The 20318-nt window shown below is 47.4% G+C and overlaps 1 protein-coding gene across 1 annotated transcript in view; it reads right to left on the reverse strand.

Moving 5' to 3' along the window:
- The window catches only part of pde4dip (phosphodiesterase 4D interacting protein), a 38651-nt gene extending 19792 nt beyond the window's left edge, over positions 1-18859 (reverse strand). Inside the window, exons 1-19 of the mRNA XM_020609077.1 lie at positions 18659-18859; positions 17026-17102; positions 14810-14933; positions 14511-14671; positions 13995-14109; positions 13393-13428; positions 8988-10265; positions 7264-7401; positions 6942-7061; positions 6663-6746; positions 6248-6457; positions 5995-6153; positions 5685-5780; positions 5098-5235; positions 4825-5004; positions 4148-4342; positions 3820-4074; positions 2944-3109; positions 421-533 (exon numbers count right to left, since the gene is read on the reverse strand). Coding sequence (XP_020464733.1) covers positions 421-533; positions 2944-3109; positions 3820-4074; positions 4148-4342; positions 4825-5004; positions 5098-5235; positions 5685-5780; positions 5995-6153; positions 6248-6457; positions 6663-6746; positions 6942-7061; positions 7264-7401; positions 8988-10265; positions 13393-13428; positions 13995-14109; positions 14511-14671; positions 14810-14933; positions 17026-17102; positions 18659-18841 — 3828 coding nt within the window. The 5' untranslated portion in view covers positions 18842-18859. The remainder of the gene's footprint in view (positions 1-420; positions 534-2943; positions 3110-3819; positions 4075-4147; positions 4343-4824; positions 5005-5097; positions 5236-5684; positions 5781-5994; positions 6154-6247; positions 6458-6662; positions 6747-6941; positions 7062-7263; positions 7402-8987; positions 10266-13392; positions 13429-13994; positions 14110-14510; positions 14672-14809; positions 14934-17025; positions 17103-18658) is intronic.
- Between the last annotated feature and the right edge of the window lie 1459 nt (positions 18860-20318).

The following is a 20318-nucleotide window of genomic DNA, read 5'->3' on the forward strand; positions in this document are numbered from 1 at the left end:
TCCCCCATCCAAAAGAAGGCACCCCCCCCCCGCCTGTAATTAAGCATGAAAAAGTATTGTGAAGATGACATCTCATTAAGGAAACACAGCTTTCTTTCCTCGGCCTGTGGTGACTGACTGAGAAGAGCTCACAGCTGCAGCAGGAGCCAAATACCACAGCTGTTTCCAGACTCCCCCCCTTTTCCACCGAACACCATTAAACTCTTCCAGAGTTGAATGTAATGTCAAACAGTTTCCCCAGGAGCCTGAGCTCAACGTACATCATTTTAATCCAGCACTTTGTGCCTCTCTCTTTTCTTTTTAAATTAGAAACTTCTCAGTTTTACTAGAGACCAGTGCAGAGAGCGACAACATGTTAGGAAACTAAGAGACCAACCAGAATATTCAGAGCTTTACGAGTGCTGACCCGGATGCTGATACCTTGGTGCTGGCCACTGACTGGAGCCTCAGTTTGGACTCGTCTTCATCAGCGCTCTCAGTGTACTCGCTGTTCAGGCCATCGTCAGCCTCGTCTTCATCCTCTGAGCTCATTTCTACAAGAAACAGATACAATTCATACTGTTAAAATAACTTTCTATCTGTCCTTTCCACAGTTCACCGGCTGCTCTGCTCAGTGTCCCACTGCTGACAGAGGAAGCATGTCTGGTCACACAGCTCCTCTGACCTCTGAGAGTGCCAAGTCATTTGTTACACTACATCCACTACACCACTGAGCTTTAGACCATGTACGAGTGTGTACATGTAACAGCTTGTGTTTCGCTGATGTGAAACATCTGAAACCACAATATGCGCACAGCAAGTTAAAGACACTCAGGTCTAATTATGGGATTGAATATAAAGCCTTCACAAGGGACAGAATGGATCCATAGGAACACAGGGATGGATTCACAAGGCCTGGGAAATGTTACTCATAACTGTGAGAAGGTAAATCCTGGTAAAGTGAAGGCAGGACTGCTTCTTATTATCATCACCAAGATCCTATTTAAACTTTATACACTTATATTTCATTTCTGAGGCGAGAACGAATTGGTTCACATGACTCCTGGGCTTTAGTCTCACAGATCTGTACGACAGTCACTGCACCACTGAGGACAGTGATGTCAGGTCCCTGCGGGTTCTGGGCTTCTACCCACCTGACACTAAGTTTACACTGCTCAGCTACAGACAACTTGTGGGTTTATAAAAGTTTATCTTCTTTAGTCACTTCTGTTTTTAAATGTCTCACAGTACACAACAAGTTTAACTAAAAAACTAAAACGGTAACAGCATACAAACTGTCCGTGCGTACACTGTGTGAAAACAGCCTCAGACAACTATATAAGGAGATTTAAAAACTGCATGAAATATAATTTAACCAACTGTTTTTATAATGTCAAGTCAAATATTTCTTAGGGAAATTTGGGCTCATAATCTCACAATACGCCTGATGTGGAGTGTTGTTGACACAGAGAAGAACTGGGGCTGTGTTCCTCTCAAACTGGACTCAAATAAACTGTTCATGGATCATGGAGCTGATGTGACAGTACAGGAGGAAAGAATGAAGACGTGGGCCAGTGTGCAAATACGCACAGTTACTTACGGAAACCTCCTGAAATCACAAATGCATCATCTTGTACAAGAATTGCAGGTTTATTTATTGAACTGCTTAACATGTTGGGCTCTGGAACTCAATTAGAAGGTAAACATTGGCTCAGGGAGTCTGTGCACACACAAACTTTAAATTCTTCAGTTTTATAGGAGGATTATTAAAAATAAAAACATCCAGACATACTTACTCTGCTCCAGTGTGACACTTGATTTTATAATCATCATTCATATTAAACCCCAGAGAAACAGAAGTGACAAAGTCAATCAGGAAGCAAAAATACATTTAACAAATCTGAGCATTTTTTCCATAAAAGCCAGATGTAAGCTAACACAGAAGGATAACGGACATGAACTATTAATGATTAATATAAAATGAATAACAAGAAACTGTGTTTATATTTTGTTCACGTGTTAAACTGTCAAACATTTTAGAGCATTAAGAAACAGGATCAATTATGCTGCTCATCATGCAAACGTGCACACACAGCTGTATATTATTACTAGCACACGTAAGTGAATAATCAAAACATTAGCACTATTTAACACACCGCTGCGCTGAGCGTCAGACCAAACACAAACTGTCCTGGGACACAGTCACACTAACTGCGCTAGAGATGAACAAAGCTGTCGAATAAAACATGTTTTCAGCTGTTTCCAGACTGGTTGTCGCTCAGGATGACGGAGGCTGACGAGCTCTGTTCCGAAATGACTTCAAACATCCACAGGTATCAGGACATGACTCGATTTTGTCTTTTGTCTGTATGTCTTATTTTATTGTGGATCACATCTTTCTGTCCTCTGGCACCGTCCAACTGAAGCAGCCTCACTGTGAGTTATGTAGGTCGACCCTTCCTTCTATAATGAACCAATCAAAATGAACCTAAAATTGAGATAACTAAAATAAATGTGGAATTGTTTTCAAACCTCTTCTGTCCCAGTCGAGTCCTGGTCTCTTCTGAAAGTGTTTGTTCTCTGTCAGAACTAGACTGAACCACATTTGCAGAGGTACATGCACAGTCAGGTGTGTCAGTGTCTTCTAGCCTTGTACAGCTGTTGTCACAGTGACACTGGGATCCTACAACATTTCACACTGAGGTAAACTCATCAAGCCTGGGAGACCGTACCCCATCCCAAATAAGGCTGTTTCCAGACTCCCCCCCTTTTCCACCACTGGTTACAGTAACAAAGGTCAGTGTTAGTGCTTTTACCCACAGCATTGCACAGGTTGGGTTTATGGTAAATTAGTGTGCAGAGCACTACCACCACAGCAAGCAAAGCTTGGATCCCCACACCACAGTCACAGCTGCTCGGGGAGCTGATGTTACAGATACTGTCCCATGCTTCTCTGATGCCCACCTCCAAACTCGGGCTGCCTGCTGTTGGGCCGGCCTCGGCCCAGGACAGGGTCTCTGGCTGGGAGATCTTCCTGCTGGACCAGCCTCTCCCTCAGCTCCTCGACCTCCTGTGTTAGACGCTCGACCAGCGGGATGCCCGAAGGGTCCACCATCTGTCTCTGGAGGTCCTGCAGTACACACCCACACAGAGAAGACCATGACATGCACACACACACAGATCACATATGTGTTTGCTACAGGACAGAAAGCTGCAGCTACAGTGAAACCATCAGAGCATTTTCATAAAAGAAGAGAAGGGGATTACATTTCGGCTATGTTGCTTCTGTCACCTCTTACATTAACAAACACCGTTCTCTGCGACTCATCAATATGTTGAATGGTCTTTGGAAGCCTGGAGTCTGCGAAAGTACTGCTACATGACGCTTCCTGTCAACTGTTGATCCATTAGAAGTGTGCATAGGATGTACTGTCCAGTATCTCCAGTTTGAACTTTTAAGGTAAACTGAAGTGTTTTACAGGTTGAGAAGATTCTCCTACTCCTTAGGCTAAATCAGCTGTTTCCGAGGCCACAGGACGATCTGAACATCGCGCCGCCACACAGCTGACACTGGGGCCGTTTGCCCAGATGATCTGGAGACTCACAGTCAGTGCAACAACAGTTCTTCTCCCTTCTCTGAGGCAGTAATACTCATGCACGTGGCCTAGTCTCACACTGCAGATTATTTAAAATTTTCCCTGTGATTCTAGCTTTATTTTATCAGACATGCAACTGTTGATACTGTTGATACAAGCCTAAACTGTTAGTGCATATTTATACACAGGGTGACATGATGGCGTACTGCAGAGCAGGTACGCTCTCTCGCTCCGGCTCACTGACCCTGATAGTCTCCTCCTTCACGTGCAGCACCCTGCTGAGGGAATCCAGCTGGGCCGCCTGACCCTTGTTCAGCTCCTGGCTCTCTGTCGCCCTCCTCAGAGCCAGACGCAGCTCCTCCTGCATCGCCTGTAGCTCCAGAGCTAAGTCTGGGGTGGAGTCAGTCCTCAGTCCGCAGCCTGAGCTCAGCTGTCTGCGGAGCTCCTGGAGCCTCGAAGTCTGCTCAGTCATCACCTCACCGAGCCGCCCCGCGGACTCCTGCAGGCAGATGGGTGTAAGTCTGTTTCTTTATGTGACACTTTAATGTTTCAGCTGAGTTGCTCTGCAGTACCTGAATGTACTGGTCACGGGTACTGATGGTTCTGAGCAGATCCTGGACCTGCTCCTGGTGCTCCTGGGCTTGACGTGCCCTGTCGGCAAGCACTTCCTGAAAGAGGCGGTCTTTGAGCTGGAGGCGGACCTTCAGCTCCTCCAGAACGTCGGCTGGAGCAGATCTGACCTGAGTAAGCAGGGAGCAGCGCAGGTCCTACAGGGGAGAGAAGAAGAAGAAACATGAACGCACATGGAGAACCACCTGTGTTTCCCAACGTTTACCTGGTCTGGCTTATATTTTGGTATTGTTAAACATGCGATGATGCAAAGAAACTGCCAAGTGATCTTCAGCCTGACAATAATCCTGTAAAGTAGCATCATTAGCTTCCTGCCTGTTCTTCAAACTTAACTAATCACATTCTCATCCAACTGGCTTGGTTCTTGGAGGAAAGTTAAAGGACTGGTTTATTAAGCAGATGTAACAAAGCTAACCATTAGCTGTAATTGGCTAATTGTTGATATCAGTACCACTGGCTAGCAGTTCTGAAGTGGACATACTTGAACCAGTCACACACACTTTCAACTGATGAGGATGCGAAGTCAAACAGACCCCTGGTGAGTGGGAGCTCAGTGGGACGATGTTCTAGGCCTGAAGAACTGAATACAACTGATATCCATGATGGTAAAGCTGTGTACCTGTGCCTCCTGTGTGCGAGCATGCAGTGCTGCCTGCAGCTGGCTGATGATACCATCTCTCTCTCGCAGGATGTGGCTGTGCCTGTCCTCGCTCTCCTGCTGCTGCCACTTGATGTTCCTCCAGGCATCACACACCTGCTCCAGCTCCAGAGCTTTACCTCGCACCAGCACCTCCAGGCTCTGGCGCACACACACAACCGACAATGAGGTGGTGGCACAACGAGTGTCACGATCAGCTGACAGACGTAACAGAAGAAAGGTGTGCTTTCTTACAGTGATGGTCTCTTCGTTGTTGGCCAGGACGCAGCGCTGTCTCTCCAGGTCTCGCTCCTTCTCTCTGAGCAGCAGCTGAAGCTGGCGAGTTTCCTCCTCTTTCTCCTCCACATGGCGGAACTTCTCGTCCACCGCTCGCTGAAGGGCGGTCGAACAAAGTGTCAGTCAACAAGCCTGGCATTTAGAGTTTTGGTTTGGCTCACACCACATTAATCCACTGAGGGTCTGGTGTTGATCTGAGCTTCTCCCCTGAGCTTTCTATTTCTACAGACAGCAGAAGCAGTCTGTGTCAGGGAACAGGAAATAATAAGTTAACTGGGAGACACAGACCAAAATAAATGAATAAAGAGACTTGAAAATTTTACTTTGTCTGAATCACTGCTTCTGTTGATTTTTTTATTCTTCTGTAAACAAAAATGTTTTGTTGATGTGACGTCTGAAGCTGAAAATACCAGCACAGGACTGAAACTGCATCTGACAGACAAAAAACACACCTCACAAGAACTCACAGGATGTGTAGATTACAAAGTGCTAGTGTGTGTGCATGTGTTGTTGTTGTTTCATGTTTAGGTGTGTGTGCCATTTACCTCCAGAGCTCGATCTCTCTCCTTAATACGCTGCCGGAGTTTCTGAACCAGAGGGTCCCTCTTCTCCTTTGGACCATCGGACAACTCGCAGCAGTCCTGGTGGAGGGAGACAGAGTGTGTGTGTGTGTGTGTGTCTGCGTGTTTGTGTGTCTACACAGTGGAACAAGTAACTGGGGCAACATCCACATCTGGTCGAAGGCAGACAGAGGATGGATCTCAGCTGAGACGAGCCAACACAGCACTGACACAGTAGTTTATATAAATGCTTGCTGTACTGGCGTGTGGGGGTGTTTCCAGGTGTGTGTCTGACCTGCACTAGCTGTTCTTTAGTCTGCAGAGATGTCCTCAGTTCTCTGATGGTCCTCTCTCTCTCCTCCCTCTCCCTCTGTCTCTGTTGCTCGCCGTCTCTGAGCTGCTCCTCTCTCTCCTGCAGGGCCAGTCGAGCTCTCTCCAGAGCCAGCTGCAGCTCCTGAACAAAACACAAACACACGACAACATGAAGCACAACGATGCAAGGAGGGGCGTGACTCATTCAAATCAGTCAGTTACTGTGCTACTGTCACCTGGTTGTGTCTCTCTGTGTCCCTCCTGTGCTGCAGCGCCCCCTGCAGGTCTTTCTCCAGCCTCTGCAGGGCCCGGCCCAGGTCCTCCTGCGTTCTGAGTGCCTGCCGCTGTGTCCGCTGGCCGGCCTGCAGCTCCAGCTGGGACTGGAACAGAGAGGCCTGTAGAGCCAGAGCTTCACTCTGACCTCGAACGCTCTCTGCCCCAGAGAGCTGCAGATAAAACCAGGGAGAGAGAGACAGATGTGTAAAAGCTCAGTGAGGACAATGAGCTCCATTTAAAAACTCAGGACTGAACTATGCTATAACTATGCTAGTCATATAAACACATGATATTAGCCATGAGAAACAAAGAGCTGCTGGATGCTGTAAAGGAGCTTCACTCCTGTGCCAGGCAGGGTGAGCGTGGAGGACAAACCTGCAGCTGGCTGCAGCTGGCGAGCTCTTTGAGAGAACACAGCATCTTACGTTGCTCCTCAACCACTCGGTGCAGTTCTGCAGCCTGCACGCACACAAACATTCACGCATAAGCAACACTGAGTCTGAGACTGTGAGTCTCCTATTTTCACTTGACACTAAATGTCAGTCTTGTTCAGTCTTTTCCTCATGTTTCCATTTATGCCTTCTTCTCTCCAGCTCCTCCCTGCCCTCCTGTGTCCACCCCTCCTCTGTTGTCTAACCCTCCCTCCGTCACTACCTCGGCCTCCTTGGAGTTGACTGTATCAGAGGTGTTCTGAAGGTGTCGCTCCTGTCGCTGGGCTTCCTCTCGGGTTGACCGCAGCTCCAGCTCCATTTCACCAAGCTGCTCCTGCAGCTTCTACACACACACACACACACACACACACACACACAAATGATCGGGCACATAAATGACAGAAACACTGGAACATGCTGATTCCCCAGTTTTCCCACAAACTGCTCATTAATTTAAACCAGTTTTCTTCTTGTTCCAGAGCTTCAGGCAGACTCAGCTGATAAAGCCCAGGCCTGAAGGTGGGAGGGGTGGTGTGTATTCATACCTGGTTCCTGGTCTCGCTCTCTCTGATCTTGGCCTGCAGGGAGCAGACCTGGTCCTGGGCCTTCTGCAGCTCACTGACGCACTGACCTGCAGCACTCTCATACTGACTCAGCTGACCCTGCTGCTCGCCGATCAGCTGCTGAAAACCACAGGAGGACTCGGGTCAGTACAGGTGAGCAGGGGTAGCAGACAAATACAGAAGATCATGGCAGGCTACAGACATCGAAGCGGAAACACCACATGCGATAATCAGTTGACCATTTTAGTTGCAGAGGCTACACCAAACTGAAAATGTTTCACGTTGTTATACTGTTACATAGTTTAATGTGTAATGGTGTGATGTCGTTCAAACTGTAGGAACACGAAGATTAGTCCATGTCATTTGTTGCTGCAGATGGAGACGACACTGTGAGACAATACATTTTCACTACCAGATCACTTATATTAGCTTTCAAATATGAAGCAGGCTATTCTATAAAAGCTAGCTGGCACAGAAGGGAAAAGAGAGTGGAGAGCTGAGTGAAGTTCATGTTGCATTTAAACCCAGGTTAAACATTAACTATGTACAACATGTCTGAATGCAGACAAACCTTACACTTTTGGATGGTTTTACTAAACAGTTTAGAAATTATGGTAATAGTTTTAGCTTTTTCCTAAAAAGCTAAAAACAGAACAGACTGGAAACAAACAAACAGAAAAAGGAAAAGAAGAAGTAAAAGTCTGTCTCTGTGTTATGGAAAAAGGAAAAGAAGTAAAAGTCTGTCTCTGTGTTATACAGTTAATGTACATGAGCTGATGGGATAAACTGCATAATCTTCAGAAAGTCAGCCACAAAGTCAGCTCTGCAACGAGGCTGGAAACTCTGCGGGTTTGTGCCTGGTGACATCTCTAGTCAGTGATCTGGCCTGTAACGTCTGAAGGTGGCAGACGTCCAGGACCAAACCCCCCTGTGCAATGGCTGCCAGCTGGAGGTCTAAATAGTCCACTGTATGGATGTGGGGAGTGTAACAGTGTCCCTCCATAACAGCCACAGGTCCACCGAGCAGCCTGGTACACTGCTGTATAACAGACTGACACAAACTGTACTGGACAGACTCTGACTTGTCTGTGTTGGCTCTGCTCCTACACACTGGGCCTCATTCACACTAATCATTAACACAACAATAGCAGTTATGAAGCTGGATCAGACTGAGCCTGCACATGGGCTAACTGCTGCATCGCTTGGAGACCGTTCCCATGACGATGACAAGGTTGCTAGGATACTGACAAGAAGGGGTATCTATGCTCCCTGAGAGGGCAATCAAGGCAGCGAGTGTGTTCGTCTTTGTTAAAGAGATAAGACAGGAAATCCAGAGCTCTGAGCTCATTCAGCCTGGACAGCAGCCACATAAAGCTGCTTCTACAGACATGATGCTGAGCCTACATCACGCTTGTGCTCCAAATTCAAGATCTGTGCCTCAGGTTTCACTGATTACCACTAAAAATTACAGGACCTAGGCTTTAAACTGCTCTACTGTCCCAACACACACATCCTACTATCTGAATTACCACTTTGAGTGAGTCTGAACTGCTGCTAACTTCTGAGATATTAGCAACGACCCAGAGGCCCTGAACAAAGCTAGTCCTGTTTCCAGCTGTGAGAGGAGACCGTCAGCTGTTCTATACCGTTCACAGCTCAGGATACATAGGTCATCCTATGTTGAGTTACTGCGGCTGGTGAAGTACCTGCTGAAAGCAGAAAGGTCCACACTGAACATAATCATCCAGCCACTGCTCCTCCATCTCTGCCAGCTGCGCCTGCAGCTCCAGCTGTGGACATGGGGTCACGAGCTCTGGTACCGGCTGGGGAGGGTACAAGTCACAGTCTGCTGCCCCTCCATAGGAGAGCCTCATTGGGATGGACAGGGGCAGCGTCAGACTCTGCTCCAGTTTGGCTTTGACCAGAACTGGGAGCCTGCTGCCCCTGTGGGGCTTCACTGGCCGGTACTCCCACCCTCTCAGGAGGCTCAGCATCATAGGGAGCCCAGTGGGAGAGCTCTCTCCGGGCGGTTTATCCCATGGAGTGTCCCTTCTCACTGGAGCCTCCTCCAGTTCAGCTTCTTCTCTGTCTTTGGCGCCTGCAGCAGGGCAGGTGGTGTCGAGAGATTCTACAGACGACCCTGGGCTGGGAGCTGTCCGGTCACACGTGGTCTTATCAGTCTCTAGCCCAGCTGAAGTGGAATCACAGGTGACAGCTGTAGCCTCAGACCCTGCAGGGGCTCTGGTAGGGTCCTCGACCCCTGGAGTGGCTGCTGAGTAGCGGGTAGATGGGCCACAGGATGCACTCCTGCGCCCAAGCCTTCGAGGTACCTTACACACTGCCTCGTAGTCAGAATCAGCCACACGGAGTGCTGCACAACCCCTGCAGCGCCTTGGCTTCTGGCCAGAGAGGGAGTCTCCTCCTGGGCAATGGTGGGGGAGGTGGTGATGGTGCATGTGGTGGTCCAGGGCAGGGTCTGCTCTATCAGCCCAAGACTCATACACTGAGTAAACCAGATCATCCTGGATCATGTCAGAGTACCTCACATCCTGCAGGGCTGACAAATCCACCACAGGAGGGTCTTCAGACCCCACCTCAGTCCCAGCAGCCGCCACAACGGACCCGGGTGCAGCCATGCTCCCATCCTCTGTGTTGTTCTTCCGGTACAGACCGCTGATACACTGCCTCAGCCGGTCCTTCTCCAGCAGCAGCTTGTGCAGGCGCTCCAGAGACAGCGCCTCCACCCGGGCAATCACCGTGTCGAAGCGGTACATGCGGTCCAGCATGAAGGTGCACTTGGAGCAGGCGAACTCTCCACGGCCGTCTCTGGTCAGCTCTTGGCCCAGAGCGTGGGACAGCAGTACCTGCAGATTGAGCTTTGCCGCCGGGTGGAAGATCCATCTGCGCTGGTTGCCACAGAGCTCGCGGGCACAGATCCTGCACGCCTCCTTCATCTTCATCACATCCAGCATCACAGCTGCAGTGGGTTACTGATCAACAACACAGCAGCACTGTAAGGTCGGTGTCTCTGGCAGTATGTAAGATTTGCTTTAGGTTGCAGGATGAAATCACAGAGAAACTTTAAACTGCTGAACTTTTGCCAGGACTTCTGTGCAGGTGTGGTCCCACAGCTTTTTCATGGGTTCAGGAAAACCATCTCAACCATCCAAATCCAAAAACGTTGGGGACTCAGGTGCACTGATTTAAATCACACTTCCTATAGTTCCTATAGAACGTGGGTCCGTGTGGTTGTTTGTCTACATGTCAGCCCTGTGACAGACTGGTGACCTGTCCAGGGCGGACCCCGCCTCTCCCCCAGTGTCAGCTGGGATTGGCTCCAGTCCCCTCACGACCCTGTTCAGGAATAAGTGGTATAGATAATGGATGGATGGATGCAGCACCACCGTCCACGTTGTTCACAATCAGAAACACAAATCAGGTCGGGTCGTGACATGACAACGTGACCAGCAGCGGTGAAGATTTCCCCTCAGAGCGGATGTGAGTCTCTGTCACGGCTCCTTTTTCACTTCCTCGCTGGTAGAGCTGCAGTCACGCGCTGTCACATCGACCCGTGTGTGAATCCTGTCGTCTCATCCTCAGTGGCTGTAGAAACAGACCCCAGCCGTATTTTCTGGCTTTTAAATCAACGACGTTTCTGTAGGTGACAGCATCTCCCCGGTGCTGCCCTCGTCAGCATCCGACACGAACACGGAAAAACAACAACAGATCGCTCCTCACCGACGGTGTTGGTGGATTCACCGGCCTCTGTCCCGGTCCCGAACCCGGTTCCAGTCGCTGTCCACCGACAGAACACCGACAGCTGATCCTCAACTGCGCTTCCCTCCGCTGAGGATGGAGGGAGAGGCTGTCAGACGCGCGGCCGCGCTCACAGCGAGGCAGCGCTGATACACAGCGAAGATCGTCTGTTTGTGAGAAGATGCCTCACTCCGCAGCGCTGACTAGTACTGCGCCTTGGCTGAAGCCTAACGCACCGTGCCAACGTAATTTTTTGATTACTGCACATTCTTGGGAATATTTTACATGCAATATTATAATAACTATTATTATTATTGTTGTTGCTGTTATTATTATTTTGGTTGGTGGTTCAATTCCTGGTCTCCCCAGTCCACAGTGTCCCTGGGGAAAACACTGAACGATGACCAGGCAGCGACTGACAGTGTTGCCATCAGTAAGAAATTTCTCCATGGGGATTAATAAAGTTTTTTTTAAATTATCTAAGGGTTCCTTGAAAACAGTAACATCTGGAAAGTTGTGTGTGTGTGTGAAACACAATGAAATCAAGATGCTAAAAGTACTTTGATTTCCATTATGACCGATAAGGTCTCGCCCTTTTGTATACATATATGGATGTTCAATGCCAACTGGTGAAGCCTCTTGGATGAGAGGTGAAACATCTTCGTCCTAAAACCTAGTCCATTTGATTTTTTATGTTTTTTCAGCTCACGGATGTTCAATGTTCCTTTAGGCTATTTGTGGATAAAACTATGTCTGATCCAAACAGTGATTTCAAACATTAAAAAAAACACTGATACACAGCTGTGGGTCTACATTAAGAGAAGGCTCAGGCTTCTCATCAGTTTAACCTCTTTTATAAATAGTTTCCTGGCCAGCGACACCAGTGTAGGAGTGAGAGCTCTTGCAGCTGCCTGGACTGATCCACTTTCCTGGAAACAGGAGGATTTCTGAAACGTGCCCTCTGAAGTCAACAGTGACGTTTAATGTTATGCTTGTGGTGATGTTTTGTACCTGGTGAAACACTACATCACAGTTACTGTGATTTTTGCATCATACACCTGTTCACAGGTACTGTGTATTTTGTCTGCTTAATTAAAACCACTCATTCATTCTCATTGTGACTATGTAGTGAAATTCAGTTCATTTCTCTTTCCTTGTAGATCATTAATGTCAAAACATTTCATGAGCACTTTCCATTTCCATAAAGCCTTTTTGTGCCAGTAGAACAAAACAAGTCTGGGTGTTTTCCATCAGGTTCATTAAATTCTCTGAATTGTCAGCATAGACTGAGTTCATGCCTTTCCCAGGGGCACTCAGTCCCAGTCTGGCCTTCACATGCACCTCACAAAGAATGAGAGATGGGAGGGAGAGCAGGCCCTCATGTTATTTGAATTAGTGCCAGTGAATCAGATGATGCTTTCAGGACTGTGCTCTTGAAAAGCTGATGTCTTCACAGGGATCTTTTCATCACACGAGTCTTCATCACTTCTTTATTATCAGCAGGATGTGATGTGATGTGTTTCCCACTGTGCGTCTTTGTGTGCGGACCACCACAGGACTCTCTGCTGGCCCTCACTTTGTCTATTTGTCACCCTACAGGCCTCTGGAGACATGGCACCAAAACACTGATCGGTGGGAATGAGGCCCGCAATCAAAAACCAATTAATCCTAATCAGAGATAAGTGCCAAACACAGCTAACTGCCTGCGCCCGTGGTTTATTTTTCTCAAAGTGGCAGAAATACCAAAATGAGACAGGAGAGAATTAACAGGATGCAGACAGAGGAGGTGTCTCCGCTGAGTTTCTTTTCTCAAATATCTCAGAAGAAAAATCCTGCTGCAGCCGTCTCAGGAAGTGGGGAGACGGACGCTGCACAGCACTGCAGGTGTGAGCAGACTCTCTGATCGCTGCTGATGTGAGCGACCTGGGTCACACTGTGTGGACGAATATTAGAAAGAGAAAGATGAGCGGGGCGACATGAGGGCAGGACAGCCTCGACTGATGGGACCGAGGCTGGACCAAGGCTGGAAGACTACTACAGGGGCCCCGCAGCTTAAGGTTTAACAGGTTTTGCTACTGTCATTTTGAATGTAACACCCAATCACAAAATCAACATCTTAAATAAAAGAAATAACGTATTAGGAGTCAAAATAAAATAAATCCCCCCTCCCCCCCCACTGTGTATGCAGTGTAGCAGAGGTAACACCAGGTGGAGCTGCCTCTCCATGAACTATGAGGACGAATACTGTGAGTGCTCATCTTCCCTGCAGGCACAACCTCCTGTGGTGAACTGACCACCATCACAATCATACATACATCTCATTCATACACATTGTTAAGCGAATGTCTGTCCTACCTGCATCTGTGCATGGACCTGGTGCTCGTCATGACTCTGTGGGAAAAGGAGTCAACATATGTAAAATAATCTAAAATTAGCCTTTACTTCAGTGCAGCTCTTACAGGACTGAGATTCAAATTAATGAGTAAGTTGTATTTGATATGCTGTGTTTCAGTGGCAGCCCCCCCCCCCCCTCGTGTTGTGTGACTGAACCAGAGAAATATCAAGGGTTGTATCAGGTGACAAGGTCAGTGTTCACTAAAACCAAAAATAAATGATCCACAGTGGAGCTCAGGGTGGTGCTGGTGTCCCACTGAAGCAGTCCTCACCAGGCATATTCATGTTAGCCACAACATGCACCTGTTTCATCTCCATGGTGGTGTGCAACTCCTCTGCTCTGTCCAAGTTCCACTGACCCACATGTGGGGAAAAATGAGTAGAAAGTAACTGACTTGAAGACTAACTTTACTTATTTCTTAGTGCTTCTGAATGAGAATTCTCAGAATGTCAACAAAGACAGGCCCAGCTGTTCTGTAGCATGACACCCAAGAAGAGGCACATGTGTGCACGTGGTATGGATGGCTTGGTACAGGGTTGTAAATGCAGAAGGGCAAAAATACCTCAGCTCCCCATTCTTTGCTCTCGAGAGAAGTGCAAAGGCTGTGAACTTCGACCTCCAGCTCCTCGACCCGGAGACGCAGTGACTGTTTCTCCTGCGTCAACTCCTCGATCGCCCTGACAGAAAGAGGGAGAGAGAGAGCATACACAGTATCTAACTGCTGGGCTCAGTCACAGTATGTAGGTCACGACCCTGGCTCTTTGTTACACGAACATTTTTGACAAGTACAGTCGCTTGCAGGGCCAGCAGCGGTGTCAGAGCCAACATGGCTGCTGGGAAACAGCCAGTAGACGCCCTGCAAAGCAAGGATGCAGCTAAACTTCACCGAGTCCAAAGTGACTCTTCAAATTTCTTGGTTTGTCCAAACAACAGTCCAAAACTCAACTGACAATGATTTAAAACAGATAAAAGCTACAAATCCTCACATTTAAGAATCTGGATCCAGAATAAGGATTTTGGTTGACATCAAATTTGTTTTACAAGCTAACTGCATGACTGAAGCGTGAGCTGAAGTCACCTGTCTTTGTCAGCCAGGACCTGCTGGGTGAGCGGTCCACCTGAGCCTCCACTCGCCTCCAACCTCTCCACCATCTCTCTCTCCAGAGCCAGGCAGCGCTGGGCCTCAGAGTCCGCCAGCGAGGCCATTCTTTGAGCCTCCTCTCGCGCCAGCTCGGCCTCCTGAGTACAGACACACCACAGGTCCACCAAACCGATAAGCAAACGTTCAGAGAGGGTGTCTGTCATCTTGTTTAAAGGATCCCTGGAGTTAACAGTCCTATAAGGTCCATCAGTGAGTGATTATGTGTGAGTCTGTACCTCTTGTAGCAGCTGAACTTTGGTTTCCAGGATTTCTTGCATATGGCTGATCTCCTCCTGTCGCTCTGCAAGGCGACGCTGCATCTCTGCCTCATTCTGATCGGAGAGGGTATCTGCCATTAACCTATGAGGTTGAAGTTTGTGGAGAATAATTGTTGTAATCACATAAAATGCATAGGTAAGCATAAAACATCTGGTCCTGAAACATTAGACAAGTTAACACTTATCTAACAGTGACTCATGTCTTATGAAAAACATCATGCTCACAAGGTCAGAAGGTGCTGCTCCCTACAGAGTCAGATGCATCAGTGCACTCAGATCATCAAGTTTTATAGCGATTACATCTTCAGTTGGCCTTGGTTTTATCACTGAGTTGTCATGGTAACAAAGATGTGCAAAAATGTTTTGTTACTGCTAAAGCAAAATGTCGTCACTTCTCAAATAAACCAAACTAGAAGGAACTCTCAGTGAAATCCTTCATTTTTAATGACTTAAATTATAGAAAATGTATAAAAACTGTTTAATTTGTAAAGTTATGTTATGTCATGAACTATTTTTTGTTAGTAGATACCAGTCTAAACATCAGCCCGACTTTAAACATGTTGCATTTGCTGTGTGCAGCAGCAGGCCTTGTGCATGTGGCCCCACCCACTCTGTAAAATCTAAAAATGGCCCCATAGTAATGATGCTGGATCCAGCCTACAAACTTGTTTCTGGGTCCATAATCTAACTTTGTTTGCACCGTGTGTGAAGTTTCCTTTAACATGCTGCTGAACAGCAACGACTAAAGTGGAGCAGAAGACACACGCTTGTTGGCAGAGGCACTAAAAAGCTAAAGCGGGATGAACACGAGGACAGAAAACATGGACTCCAGAGGGAAATGTCTCCTGCCCCCCTCTGAGCGAGGTGGGCTGGAGGTTATTACGGTCTGTCACTGCTCCACCACTCAACGGCTCCAGCAGCCAGGAGGCCCCACTCAGCTTCACCTCCTCACATCTATCAGTCAGGCTCTGTTAATGCCTGTAATGATAAACTGTGGACAGAGTAATATTTTTGAAGCGGGGCACAGACAGAGAGAGAGTGAACACCTCAGCACTGATCCCGCACGTGCACACGCTAGCGTGCACATAGTGACCCGTTGTGGTACAGAACCATGCTCGTGCTCCCTGTCTGGTTAACACTGTATGCTATGGGTTGCTTGCATTGCACACGCCCTGCTCTTCATGCCAAGATATTTCCTGGTGATTTTACACATTGTTTCAACAGTGAATCCAACATCTGGCTGAGGGACAGCAGCTGACAATAAGCCTTGTAGCTAACACTGGCACATCTACAGGACAGCGGTTAAGGTGGGTTGTCCTTGTATGAAGAAAGAAAATCCACCTCACTGTAAAGACTGTAGCTACCATGGATGGATGGATGGGTGAATGGATGAATAGATGAATAGAAAACTCCAATCTGCTGATTATTGATGACAATGGCTGAACTTTCTTTCTTCAGGAGTCGACTACTAACTGTGGATTACTAACCCATTTGTCTTACTGATATTAAGTTTCAGAAAGTTATTTGGTCCTCAGCGTTTGTTAGGAAACCAACCAGCAGAATCTTCAGAAAACTTCTGGCTGAGAAAGTTTTGCTTCTCAGACATTTTTAGAACAATCAGTTATAAAAAGTGGCAGATCCAGGGTAAGAGAAGCTGATCCACAGAGAGGCCACAGCTGCCTCACAGACAGGTGCTGGGGCTCAAGTAGTTCCCGACTCAGCAACACAACCAACGCCGAGGCAGCTCTACTCTCTCCTGTCCCTGCTCTCTCTGCTATCACACAACACAGAGACTTCATCCTCTTCAAAAGCATTTCATACATGGCATTCCTCAGAGCTTAGTCCATGCTGTAATAGCTAGCTGAGTGAACAGAGCAGCAGGCTGTCGAGTCCCGAGGGTGGCCGGCTCTGATGGACTCATGGGAATTAATCAAACACCCAATCAAAAGGTGTTTCTGTACTTCTCAGGCAGGTTTCAACAAATCTGTGCAGCGCGAGCAGCTGGAGATCTGAAACCACCTCTGGATGTATTTGTAGACTGGTCTAGAGATTTAATATACTGTGGGTGTATGAGTGGTGAAGGAGACATGTAGAGGCTCAGTGCCCGGGGACTCTCGGAGCAACACGATGTTGGTCATCGGCTGTGTAAAGAACCAGAAAGTCAAAAAACTCACAGTGCTTTTTCCAGAAGCTGCTGTTTGTCCTCAAGCTCTTTCTTCAGACTCTCCACTGCAACCTTCAGCTCAATGTCCTGCAATTGAGATTCATTAAACAAAACAATAAGAAGTTGCTTTGAAAAAGTAAGATTACTTAAAAAAATTAGACGCATCTTTGTTCAGGGACTGGTGCTGCAGATACTAAGTCAAATGGCATGAATGTACAGTATAAATCTTCAGCAGTCAGATTGTAGAGCTAATAACAAGATTTGACAAAGTCATATATCAATGGCACATTTTCAAAACAACTTTGGCAATTACTTATGGTACATATAAATTAGACCATTTTCAGGCTTTAGGTCACACTGACCAACACACCTTTAAACCTGATGGTTTAAAGACAGCCAGGTATAAACAGAATAATGCCCCCCCAATGCATTCCACTATAGGACACACTTGAAATGAACTCAGCAGAGGAACCACTTGTTTTCTGATTTTATGTCATGCAAAGCCTAAACCAACACATGGCCAGTGTCATCTAACACATCCTTAAGCAGAAAAGTTTTTTCTAATGGAGTTCTGCACAGTGTTGCAGGGGCTGTTCACAACACAAGATAAGTTTTCAAAGTCCCACGTGCTGACCTGCATCTATGTGAAGCCACTAGGTCTATAAATAGCCAGCACCTGCTGTATCCGTCTCCAGACATGGTCCGGTCTAACATCCACCGCTCTACCCCCAGCAACAGCTCCAGGTTTAACCTCTGGCAGAGCAGAAACAAACTGGGCTGAACTGGCCATCAGTGGCTCACGTGCAGGTATGTGCCCACACTGCTGAACGATCTGGAGTTAGTTCAGAGCTCCTGCAGTGAACTTCATGTCCATGTGCACCAGCTCAGGATACTGACACACTGACACACAACACAGGTGCACACAGTGTTGCTGCTTACACCATAAGGTCATGAGAACTCCTGCATCACGTACTATATACTGTACATGCATTTGCACAGCAAATGAAATCAAACCCGTGGAGAGTGTGCACAGTATGCACACATGCATTCAAACAGTGGGCCTGGAGGCTCTGGGGCTAACATAGCGTGGTTCACTGGGTGTATGGTAGGCAACGGAAACCAGGTCAGACAGTTAGTGTGGGGGCAGTAAAACACCCCCTGTCTCAGCAGTCATGTGGGTCTATTTACATCCACTGTGTGTATCTGTCATCTGTCCTGATGCACAGGACAGTAAACAGGAGCAGGTGAATTTCAACTGGCTTTCACCCAGGTTTTATGTTCTCGTGAGTCAGAGTCTTTCCTTCTGTAAAAACTGTGCTGAGCAGTAAACGGGGTCGTCTGGGTCGAGGCCACCTCTCAATAGACTTCCATTTAGGGAAAATTAAAAGAAAACTGGGAAATCATGCTGTATTTCAATCAGGGTGGCCCAAAATCAATGTGAAAATAAAAACAGAAAAATGATAAAACCACAGAATGTTTGTGCTGCAGAACAGTTCTGCTGTTTAACACTGCTGTCAGGATGAGTTCCTGTCAAACACAAACCTGCAGCTCTGAACACAACAAGCACTACAGTCATGCTTCAAGTGAATAATCTCCTGCAAGTGTCTGAGTCTGTTCATTCAGAGACGACTTTAGTGACTCACCCTTCTGTGCACATCGTCGCTGCTCTCCTCAAACTTCTGCTGGATCTTCTCTTCCAGGAAGTAGATCCTGAGCTTCAGGCTGAAGTTCTCCCTCTTCAGGTCATTCAGGTGCTGCGACATAGTGCGGTAACCACGGAAACCAGAGTTAGACATGATGACAGGTGACTCTTTTGTAGGGGGCATTGCAGCCCCCCATCTAACACAGCATAATATGTGAAAAGACAGGGCTGAAAAGAAGCAGAGCGTCTGACTGAGGAATCAAACTATCAGTGATACAGTAAACCAGGTCTCTGTTGGGTCCTGCTGACACACATCAACAGGCAGGAAGAAAAACAGAGGTCACAAAGTAAAGTGTCCGTGAGCCTCGGTCTGTGTGGAATACAGGAGGGTCAGGGATGGCATACAGGCAGGCAGGATGGGATTATGGGAGCTGGGAGGGGGCAAGGGAGGTTTCCTTTTTTACCATGAGGAAGTCATGCCAAGAATCTGAGGCAGGAGTGTGTGTGTGTGTGTGTGTGTGTGTGTTGATAAAAAGTGCTGAACTGCTGTAGAAGCCTCTTAACATCCAGACACATACAGTAAACGTGTGGAGACCTAATCAGTGTATGTTTTTACTATGTCAGGTTGGCTGGCATGAGATCTAAAGAGATTGTCCTCATTAAGACGATGGCATTGGTCATTTTTGAAACACCTTAAACAACCAGTAAGAATGTGTTCCTGACAAATGACCTCTTCTGGTTGTGCAAACACTGGCTGCTGTCGCCCAAAAGCAAAGGCAGACAGAATGTGGTGTTATACTGCTGCAAAGTAAATGGCTGGCTGCTCGTTATGGGCATGTGCATCCCACTGACACTCGACAACAGTTTCTTTAAACCGTGACCATAATTTTCCTTGAACTGAACTGAACTGTCTCTTTATTGTCATTGTGCAAGGTACAACAACAAGACTGAAATACAATCCTTCAAAGTGCAGATCTTCCAAGGAGGGGAGAGGGCAGCTGATAATCTTTTGGGCCGTGACGATGACCCTCTGGAAAGACTCTTTATCTGTAGCTGTGCAGCTGGAAAACCACGCCCAGATGCAGTAGGTCAGAATGCTCTCTATGGAGCGTTTCCGTGGTAGACAGTTCTTCCTGACTATTCTCAGGAAATAGTCTGTGAAGTGCTGTGCCTTCTTAACAATGGCACTCCAGGACAGGTCATCCTCTGTGTGGACGCCCAAAAACCGAAAATCTGAGACCCTCTCCATGCAGCCCCTGCCAGTGAATGGGGGCTGGATGGCTGGTTTTTATTTCATCTTATCAGCTCCTCTGTCTTTGTGGTGACAGCTGCTCCACCTCCACCGGTAGGTGGACCATTCCCTCCAGAGATGAGCTAAATCGAGGCAGGAATATACAGCTAGAAAACGAGTAAGGAAGCACAGGGAGAAGGTAAGGACCTGGTCAGACAGCCACAACTGGCCTTTGACTGATGGAAAACTGCATAGTTTACACTTCAAAAGAAGTCTGAAAAATAAATTAGAAAAAACTCTGAATGAACTTACATTAAACACCAAAGCGTGCATGTCCACTGTGAGTCATACTGGTGGAAGAAGGAGCTGTGGGACTCCAGCTGATGACTCAGTAAAACTCTGGTTTTGTTATTTGCAGGTTGAGGACATC

The sequence above is a fragment of the Monopterus albus genome, unplaced genomic scaffold (assembly GCF_001952655.1).
Source record: "Monopterus albus unplaced genomic scaffold, M_albus_1.0 scaffold98.1, whole genome shotgun sequence".
Lineage (NCBI taxonomy): Eukaryota > Metazoa > Chordata > Actinopteri > Synbranchiformes > Synbranchidae > Monopterus > Monopterus albus.